The sequence below is a fragment of the Carettochelys insculpta genome, chromosome 30 (genome assembly GCF_033958435.1).
Source record: "Carettochelys insculpta isolate YL-2023 chromosome 30, ASM3395843v1, whole genome shotgun sequence".
NCBI lineage: Eukaryota > Metazoa > Chordata > Testudines > Carettochelyidae > Carettochelys > Carettochelys insculpta.
In genome coordinates this window covers 9451521-9461985 of record NC_134166.1, presented here as the reverse complement: position 1 = coordinate 9461985, position 10465 = coordinate 9451521, and the positions used below count along the sequence as shown (strand labels likewise).

Genomic DNA, 10465 nt, shown 5'->3' with positions numbered 1-10465 from the left:
CAGCTCTGCCCAGGCAGGTGCCAGCTGAACCCAGGCCCTGTGTCTCGGGGAAGCTGGGTGGCTAACAAGGTAATGGGGAACAGGAGCTTGACACGGATCGCTTGGTTGGACAGTCCCCAGTGGGCTGGCACAGATGCTTGGTTTGTTCTGACCCACGAAGAGCCGGAGCCCTCCTGCACCTCACTCCAGGGCGTGCCAGCATTTCCCTCTGCTCCAGGGTGTCATGCCCTCATAGGGCAGAGGCTGTTCCCCCTTTCCTGGTTATTCTGCAGACAGTGGTCACTAGCTCTGCAGCCCAGCCGGGGATCTGTTCTGGTTTTCACTCCTCTGGCTCTGCATCCTAAGCAGGCTCCCAGCTTGCATTGCTGGGGCTGGCCTGGATCCTCCCCTGCTCATTCCCCCCCATTGTGCTTCTTCCAGGGATGGGCACGGTGGAGGTATCAGTGGGTGCTGCCAGCATCCAGGTGGTGAGGGGAGGGAACGTGCTTCTGCCTTGCTCCTTCCACACCACAGTCTCACTGAGCCGCCTCAACATCATCTGGACCGTCACCCCCCTGGCAGAGCCGGATCGCCCCCAGCAGGTGAGTGGAGCACGGCCTCTGTCTCCCAGCCCTGCCCTTCCTTTGCTGGGGGTGGTTAGCTTTGATACAGTCAAGGATTGGGCCCCTGGGAGGCTGCGCACTCTCCTGCCCAGAGAGCTCCCAGACTGGGATGATGCAGAAAGCAAAGGGGGCAGGGAGGGCGGAGGCACCAGGACCCACATTAAATGAACATATGATGCCCAGTACACACCAATGCCAGTTCACCAGCAGCTGCCAGGTGGCCAAGCTTTGCCAACATCACCACAGACAGAGCTGTCATGAGCTTTCCATGCAAGACCTGGGCACCACTAACCTGCGGAACTCCTGGCTGCAGGCTGCTAACAAGCTGAACAGTTTCACAGAATCACAGACTAGAACTGGAAGGGACCTCAAGAGGTCATAGAGTCCAGTTCCCTGCCCTCTTGGCAGGGCCAAACACACCATCTGGATCATCCCTGATAGGTGTCTGTCTAATCTGCTCTTAAATATCTCCAGTGATGGAGAGTCTACAACCTCCCTAGGTAACTTATTCCGGTGTTTAACCACCCTGACCAGACATTTTTCCTAATGTCCAACCTAAACCTCCCTTGCTGCAGTTTAAGCTCATTGCTCCTTGTCCTACCCTGAGGCAAAGGAGAACAATTTTTCTCTCTCCTCCTTGCACCCCTTTTTGAGGTACTTGAAAACCGCTATCATGTTCCCTCTAAGTCTTCTCTTTTCTAAACTAAACAAGCCCAGTTCTTTCAGTCTTCCCTCAGAGCTCATATTCTCCAGACCTTTAATAATTCTTGTTGCTCTTCTCTGGATCTTCTTTAATTTCTCCACATCTTTCTCCAAATGTGGTGCCCAGAACCAGACACAATATTCCAAGTGAGATCTACTGAGCGCAGAGTAGAGCAGAAGAATGACTTCTCATGTCTTGCTCTCAACACACCTGTTAATGCATCCCAGAACCATGTTTGCTTTTTTTGCAACAGCATCACACTGTTGACTCACATTCAGCCTGTGGTCCACTATGACCCCTAAATTCCTTTCCTTAGTACTCCTTCCTAGACAGTAGCTTCCCATTCTATATGTATGAAGCTGATTGTTTCTTCCTAAGTAGAGCACTTTGCATTTGTCCTTATTAAACTTCATCCCATTTACCTCAGACCATTTCCCAATCTGTCCAGATCATTTTGAATTCTGACCCTGTCCTTCAAAGCAGTTGCAACCCCTCCCAGCTTGGTATCATCTGCAAACTTAATAAGCATACTCTCTATGCCAATATCTAAATCATTGATGAAGATATTGAACAGAACTGGTCCCAAAAGAAATCCCTGCAGAACCCCACTGGTTATGCCCTTCCAGCATGACTGCAAACCATGAATAACTATTCTCTGAGCACGGTTATCCAGCCAGTTTTGCACCCACCTTATAGTGGCCCCATTTAAGTTGTATTTGTTTAGCTTATTGATAAGAGGATCATGCGAGACCATGTCAAATACCTTACTAAAGTCTAAGTGTACCACATCCGCTGCTTCTCCCTTAGCCACAAGGCTTGTGATCCTGTCAAAAAAGGCTACCAGATTAGTCCGAATACTGTCCAGGAATTGCCTGGGGAGTCCAATACTCCTCAGCCTAGCCATCTCCTCCTGTAGCTCCACCACCTGCTTCCTGAGAGGTTCTACCAGAAGACACCTGCATTGGATGGTCTCCCCAGCCTGGACTTCGATAGGCAGGAACTGCAAGTCACAGTCCCTGCAAAACCACACCAGGGTCTGGGTAGAGGCATCTCTGGTCGGGAGGTCTGTCTGACTACAGGCACAGGCGGAGGAGACAGGAGCAGTGCTGGCACAGGTGTTGCAGGTCTTCCTAACCACAGAGGAACCCCTCTATCAAACTCCATCTTAAAACACCCCTGTCTCCAGCCCCCTGGTCTCTCTGACTCTGGCTTTATAAAGCCTGTAAACCTCTGCCAGGCCTTCCCCTCGCTAGACACACAGGGGAAAGGCTGATTCTGAGGGTGATCAAAGGCAATCAAGGGAACAAGGGATCAAAAGCAGTTCCAACCCTCCCAGGCACACCATCCCAACTGCCACAGTAATTGAAACTGAAATCACCTGCAACCAGCATTCAAAATTTCAATGGTCAGGCAAACTCGGCGTGGTCATTTGGGATACGGCTCTCAGTATAAAAGTTTTAGAGAATGTCAGAAGGAACTAGCTCCCCTCTCAAACCCCCCCGCCCCCAAAACTCCCTCCTGTTTGCAGTCAGCTGGTCACTTACTAGCAGGCTTTATAAGCTCTGGCCTTCCTGATCGGTGGCCCCACCTGCTGGCTACGGCTGGACTCCTGAGCAGAGGGTTCTAGATTTCAAGAAGTTGCTGCACAGGGGTAATAGAAGCGGCTGTGGGTACAGTGTCCAGATAAAGCAACAAGGATCAGATTTCAGGGTGCAGTTCGCTAAGGAGTCAGGGAGGGGTTCTGCTCCCCCCTGCTCTGCTCTGCTCTGCCCTGCCCCCATAGGGTACCGCTGAAAAGCTGCTCCGGAGCATTCTACGGAGGAGGCATTGAGGTACCTGCCTCTCCTGCGCACTGCAGCTCACAGCCTGGCCTGGCCTGTCAGGTTGGACCGCGTGACTTTAAAACCAGCTGCTTCTCTCAGGCTGCTTCTACACTCTCACTCTCCCACAGGAGGGGGCAATTTGAAACAGGTTAATAAGGCGCCAACATGCATATTCAGCACCTCATTAGCATAACAGCAGGCGGGCGAATTTCGAAGCGCGGACTTTGAACTGCGGATTGACAGAGTAGATGGGAGCAGCCCTGAAATCAGCACCCGCTTCCACGTTCCCTTACTCTGATCTAGTTCTGTGGCGGTAAGGGAACGTTGAAGTGGGGCTTCTTCCCAAGCTGCCCCCCACTTCCCTGTCAAGCTGCAATTCAAAGTCTGCACTTTGAAATTTGCGTGGCTGCCATTATGCCTATGAGGCGCTGAATATGCATGTTAGTGCCTCGTTAGCCTGCTTCGCATTGCCTCATTACCATGGCCTTCCGACGGCAGAGGGAGAATGCAGAAGCAGCCATAGTCACAAGGCGGCACACAGGGCTCAGGTGCTACCTGGCAGCCCACCCTGGGCTCATCGCAGACTGCACCAGTTCCTTTGCAGGAGGCGCAGTACTGCTGAGCTTGGCTGGCTCAGGTGGTAACACCTCTGACTCTTAATCAGAGAGTTCACCTCCCTGGTCAGAAAAAGGGAGTTTTTCCTCCCTCTGCCGTGTGCCCTGGGACACTGAGGAAGGCCTCTCTTGGCCATTGCTTCAGCAGAAAAGGCTGGTTGGGCGGTTATGATGCTACTTCAGCAGCTGGCTTGCCTGCATGCAAGATCTCTCTCAGCCACATTCTTCTTACGCCCTCATGAGGGACTTATTTAAGAGCCTGGCTAGCTCAGCAAAACCTCAGCCTCTTAACCTGAAGATCTAGGGTTCATGCCCTGGTCAGGCCAGGTTGCCTTTCCCCATCTGCTGGGGGCCTTCAAGAGGGTTTTCTCCCAGGCTGTCATCCACAGCCCCAGCAGGAGGAGGCTGGATGAAGGGAAGTTGGTGACTGTGGGGCCTGTTTCAGCTTCTCCCTGGTTTGGTGTCTCAGGGCAGCATCCCCTGGCTCCCTAGACAGCTTCAAGGAGCAATGGGGCTGTCTGGGGTTCTCTGCTCAAGGTACCCCTCTGGCTTCCTCAGTCTGAAACTTTGACCTGCATCCCCATTGTGTTTTTTCAGTAGCTGTTCCCCTGGGCTCATTCGGTGCCTGGGTCCAGTGGTCCCTGCCGTCCCGCTGGGGAGGGGCCCTTAGGATCAGGTGGGCGTGTCCCCATCCACTTCCCTGGCTGTCTAGGAAGTCTAACATGGAGCTGTACACAGCTCACAGAACTGGAAGAGACTTTGCGAGGTCTTTGAGCCCAGCCCCTGCCCTCACAGCAGGACCTATCGCCATCCCTGGCTAAGGATTTTTTTTTTTTAATCTAACCTGCCCCAGACCCTTGAAGGCCCCCTCAAGGGCTGAGCTCACAACCCTGGTTTACACAACCAATGCTCTAACCACTGAGCTATCCCACCCTCCTGCTGATGCTGAGTTGGGCACTAGCTCCTCCGGCCGTAAGACCCTACAGACAGCCCCGCTGGGTTAGACCTGTGCCCCAGCGAGCCTGGAAACCTGGCTTCCGACCAGCAGCCAGAGGAGGGGGATGGCTGAGTGAGCCCTCCCCGGTGGGCCAGTCCCAGCTCCTGGCAGCCAGTGGTTCAGGGCCGCCAGAGCCTGGGGTTCCTTCCCTGCCCGTCTTGGCTAGGAGCCATTGATGGGCCTGGCCTCGTTAGCTGGAGGCAGCAGTGGGATGCATTCCTGGCTCCCAGGTCAGAGCTCTGCCCCCTGGCCCACGTTGCCCCTCTGAGCACAAGGGAAGTGCCTTGTGCTCAAAGAAGGAGCCTGGGAAGGGTGGCTGTAGCTCACGGCTGAGGTCTTCCCTCCCCAGGTCCTGGCCTACGAGCAGGGAGAGGTGGTGGAGAGCCTGTCCCAGTACACTGGCCGCGTGGGCTTCGCCTTCTCACCCACCCAGAGCGCCACCATCTTCCTCAACGCCACGCGCCGCTCGGACAGCGGGACCTACCAGTGCAGTGTCATGAACCCGCCCGACAGGGCCACGCCCAACATCGGGGTCATCCGGCTCACCGTGCTCGGTACGCCCCACCCCCAGCGGAGGAAGCCCCACCTGCCCGAGCCTGGAGATCCTACTTGTGTGGGTGTGTCTGTATCTTGGTGTGTATGTGGGTCTGTGTGTGGGGGGGTCTGAGTGTATGTTTGTGGGTTTTGGGGGTGTGTGTGTGTGGGTGTGTGCGCAGATCTTGGCATATGGGTATGTCTATATCTTGGTGTGTGTGTGTGTAGGTCACAGTGGCTGGAAGTTATCGCTAGCGTGTGTGTGTGCCCATCTCAGTGTGCACATGCATTCCGGTTCTGCCCACTTGTGCACCTCAGCCTGCACGCACACGCGCACCCACACACCCGAGCTGATGGCTGGGGGGTGTGTGTGTGTGTGATGCGCACACTTCATTGTGTGTTTCTCTGTTACTGTGCGCGTGAGGTTTAGTGGAACGTGTGCACCAGGGCGCGAGGTCCGGGTGCGAGCCTGTGACTGGTGCATCTAGCTCTGCCTGCTGGGTGTGTCTCGCTGGGAGGGTGGAGTGGTGTGTGCGTAGGGTTTGCACATGGCTGTGTAGTGTGGTGTGTGTGCAGGTGCAGTGTGTTCCTGTGCACTGAGTGCATGGACCAGGCAGTGTGTGACTCTTTGTGCCTGGGCCAGCCCAGCCCCCAGCTCTCCGACAGGGGCCGACAATCCCCAGGGCCTGGGCTCTCAGTAACTGCTGTGAGCAGTGGGTAGCCCCAGGGCCCTGCTGTGTGGGGACTCTCCTGCTCACACCAGGCCCCCTGACAGGCGCTGTCTGTGTCCCTGCAGTGCCCCCCTCCAGCCCCCAGTGCTCCCGCGAGGGCAGTGGAGAGGAAGGGGGGGCCGTCCGCCTGTCCTGTGCAGAGCGGGACGGGGTGCCTGCCCCCACCTTCACCTGGGAGAAGATCCCTCCCAACAAGCAGCCCCTGGTGCTGAGCTACACAGGTATGGGGGGGAACGGGGTGGCCAGGGAGGGGCCCAGGTAGCGTTAGCAAGGGCCTGACCACAGGCATGAGACAGTGCCCCTATTTGTGCCACGTTGCAAAGGTAGCACAGACCTCGGGGAGCACCTCCACATGTTGTGCAGTGTACGCCAGGGGCCGCTGGGCGGACAGCCTCTGGCTGAAGAATGCCAAGTGTGTGGGGGGCAATAAGAGAGGGTGCCTAGAGGCTGCCGGCCCACAGGGAGGAGAAGAGTTTCACACCACCGGCAGCCCCAATGGCAAAGGCTCCCAGCATCTGATTGTCTGACCCCGGGGTGGGGAATCGCGCTTGGTGGGAACAAAGATCTCAGTTGTTCTCAGCTGGCCTGTCTCATTCTCAGTCTGGCCAAAGGTCACACGCCGCTATTTGCCCAGCGCCCTCTCACACTTCTGCATGTCCAGCGGTCAGAGCAGCTAGGTGCAGGAGCTGGGGTGGGACTGGGTTTCAGGACTCCTGGGTTCTGGCCCTGATGGGATGGGAGAAGAGTGGGTCGGGGGGTAGCAATTAGCACACAGGTGCCTGGACACCTGGGCTGTATTCCCAGCAGCAGGAGTGGAGCCTGAGGGGGCAGACGATAAATCCAGATTCCCTGAGTTGTATTCCCAGATCGTTCTTCCCACCCATGTGTCATGGGGGCAATCTGTGTAACTGCCACGGGCCTCAGTTTCCCACATATCAGTTACTCTCCTGTGCCCTCCACCTGGCAGACCTGTCCTAACTGCCCCGTGCCACTGGGCTGATTCAGTCTACCCATTATGTCTCCCAGGGACCTGGGTTCTAGCCTCACCTGCTTCGTTGCCTGGGGGTGGGGGGCAGCGTAACCCGCTCTCTTGTTCGTCCTCATGGCTCTCCCACTGGCGGGGCAGACGCACACCGGGCCCTGCTGACCCTGCAGAACCTGACGGCCGCCACCTCGGGCCTGTACCGCTGCACAGCCTCCAACGCCCTTGGCTCTGGCGCCTGCTCCATCCAGCTGCACGTGCTCCTGGGTGAGTGGATCCCTCCAGGCCCTGAGCCGGCTTGCGGCAGGGTCAGCGCCCAGCTGGAGAACTTGAGCCAGACAAGCCATGTGACAGGCTGCACGTCAGCCCAAAAACTCCGGTGGCCCAAGGCAGAGAGCGGCCCCTGGAGACAGCTGCCCCAGGGAACCCCCTCCTGTCCCTGGGGAAGGGCCCTTTCCTGACTCACTAACCCTGGAGCAGAGCAGCTTGCACATGGGGCTGGAGCACCAAGCGTGGAGAGGCAGCCCTCCCCCACCTCCAGCATCTCTGCGTCTCTAGATCCCTGTGGCTACCAACTCGGCCTGGTTAGAAAGGAGCCACAGGAAGGTCCCTTGTCAGAAAGGGCTGATTCCCTGACAGCAAAACGCGTCTGTTTCAAGTTAGATTCATTTTGGGAACTGAAAAGGAGAAGCAAATGTGGAGCTGGCTGAAAGGCCCCAGGTGGGCCCTGTCCACAAGGACTTTTCACATCCAACCTGTTCCAGATCAGTGGTTCGTTCCTGGTACAGAATTATGTTGGGGGCTCAGAGGGAAGGGAAGTATTTTCAGACCCTCAAATAAGAAGGAAACATTTCAAGCAACCCAATGGAGCCCGAGTTCTGCGACGCCATTGCCTGGGCAAGGCTGGAATGGGTTATTCCATTCTGCTCTGGATATGTTTTTTTCCCCAGTAAAGGTTGAACCTCCTCCTTATCCAGCACCCTCGTGACCTGACCGGCACCAGATGAGAGAATGTGCCCGAGGGCAGGAGACCAGTGTTGCCTAGGACAGCACCAACACTCCCACTGCTGACCGGGCTCTTAGAAAACATTTAGGGGGTAAATTACAGCTAAATAATAGCACAGGACACCGAGAGCCAGGCCTGGCGGCTGGAAACAAACTGTATGGGACTGCAGGAAACTCAGCCACACCATCAGCGCTCAGCCAGCTAACTAAACTCACGCCGGATTACGGATGTTGCCGGACGACAGTGCTGGATTAGAGAGGTTCAACCTGTATAAGGAAATTCCCATGAAACGAAGATGTGATTCCCCTGGTCTCTGCAGACCCACCCAGCCCTGGGCCCTTTGGTTGGCTGTGACAGCCCCTCTGCACCCGCTGTGGTGTCTTTCCTGACACCTGACATCTGGGCAGCAATGGGCCCGAGCTGCTGGTGACTGCCTGCCGGTGTGTTTCAGCGCCGCAGGGCACGCTGGGCATCGTGGTGGGCGTCACTGTCACGCTGAGCATGGGGCTGGTGCTGCTGACTCTCCTGGCGCTGGTGCTGTGGCTGCACCATCAGAGCGTGGGGAAGTGGCCGGAGGAGGATGTGGAGGATTCCTACAATGAGATCAGGTGAGCTCAGAGGCGGGGGGGGAGGGGGGGAGAGATGTGAGCTGCCCCATAACACCGGCACCTGGCTGACAGCTGTTTGTGCTCTGGGGGTTCCAGAAAAGGAGGCGATTTGGATGCATGTTCGGAGACAAGGGCTTGGACTCAGCCCTGCTGTGCCTCCTGTGCAGCACCGGCCAGGGCGCTGTACCTTTCACCCTAATGGGTTGGCTGGTGTTGCTATTAGGTGACTGCTGTGCTCTACTCCAGAGGTGGCTGCATTTCAGCACTTCATCACATAGGGCCTAAATCACATTTATACTACAGCCCCTAAACTGCACTCTGGCAGCATAAGGAGGATCCCGCCACCCTGAAGGGGCCTTAGCCTAATGGAGAACGGGGAGCGCAGTCTCAGAAGAGCTGACTGCTTGTAAGTCTGGCTGCATTTGTACCCTCCTTTAACTCTGTGCAGCAGGTGGGGGAGCAGCCCTAGGTTCAGGACGCTGGAGTAGCAGCAGCTCCCGGAGGGTTTGGAAAGCACGAGTCAGGCTCAAAAAATCCCAAGTGTGTTTAAAAAAAAAAAAAAGCTACCTGAGATTTTACAACCAAAGCTGGTTCTTGTCCTGAGTGCTGGGCCTGCGGGTGATACGTTCCCAGCTCCTCTCCGAAACCGACCCTTTTCGTAAAAGCAAAGTCCAGTGTCCCAGCCGCAAGACTTCCGGAGCAACCCCGTCTCGGAGCACTTTCACAATCAGTTTGTTCAAGTTTTACCATGGCCAGGGATAAAGAAATGGCCCCAGAGCCGCCCATCCTGGCCGTGAGTCCATGGGAGGGTCGGTCATTTGGATTTTCATTTAAACAGCCTGTCCGATAGGCTAGAACCAGGACTCCTGGGTTCTCACCAGCTAGTGACTCTGGACAGGACAGTTTCCCCTCACTACAATCCTGCTGTGGGACAAGTGTCTGTGGAGAGATGTCAGTTGTCAGTGCACACACACACACGCACGCCCCGTGTTGGGCCTTTTTCTGACCTTACCATCCACGGCTCAGTTACCTCCTGGGCGCTGCTTGCAGCTTCTGCTCCATGTTGCAAAGTGAGGCTCAGGCCATGTTTTCCTTAAAGCTCCAGCAGCTGGAGTCCTGTGATCCTCTATTCGTCACTAGTGAGGCCACATCTGGAATACTGTGTCCAGCTTTGGGCCCCCCAGTATAAAAAGGATGTGGATTTGCTGGGGCAGGTTCAGCAGACGACAACAAAAATGATTAAGGGGCTGGAGCACAAGACCTATGAGGACAGGCTGAGGGATTTGGGCACCACAGCCCTCCCCCGATCTCATTCCCCTGCACCACAGGCCCCCAACCCACACCCTGCGGCAAGTCCCTCAACCCTGCCCCCTGCCATGCAGTGCCCCTACCACTGTGCCACCCCTGCAGTACGACATCCCCCACTCTACCCCCACGCAGCCCCTGACCCTGTCCCCACTGCAGCACAGCCCACCCGACTCCATAACCCACAGCATGGCACCCCCACTCTGCCCCCTGCAGGGAAGCATGCCAGGCAGGCCCCAGCCGACTGCGTGCCACGATCACACTGGGGCGGAGGCTCACGTTGCTGTGCACAATGTCTCCCCAGAGTTGACAGTCTCTCCCCGAGGCACCTGATCGTCGCCAAGACCCCCTCCAGTGACGTTCCCGTGGCCAGCCGGACAGCAAAGCCTCTCTGGCTTGTCACCAGCTCCACCCCCACCTATGGCACCCGCCAGCTCCCCGCGGAGGGGTCCACGCCAGGCAGAGAGTTGGAAGAGGAGCCAGCCTGGCATCCTTCATGCAACCGAGAGCCAGCCCCAGCCGGGGCGCTGCCCCCCAAGCACCCTGGCTTCCTGGTCTAG

The 10465-nt window shown here is 56.6% G+C and overlaps 1 protein-coding gene across 1 annotated transcript; it reads left to right on the top strand.

The window, feature by feature from the left end:
- The first annotated feature begins 422 nt into the window (after positions 1-422).
- Positions 423-10465, top strand: LOC142003946 (immunoglobulin superfamily member 11-like). The gene is made up of 6 exons (XM_074981336.1): positions 423-581; positions 5089-5293; positions 6070-6220; positions 7117-7253; positions 8444-8600; positions 10210-10465. Exons 1-6 carry the CDS (start codon positions 423-425, stop codon positions 10463-10465), a joined length of 1065 nt encoding a protein of 354 aa, XP_074837437.1.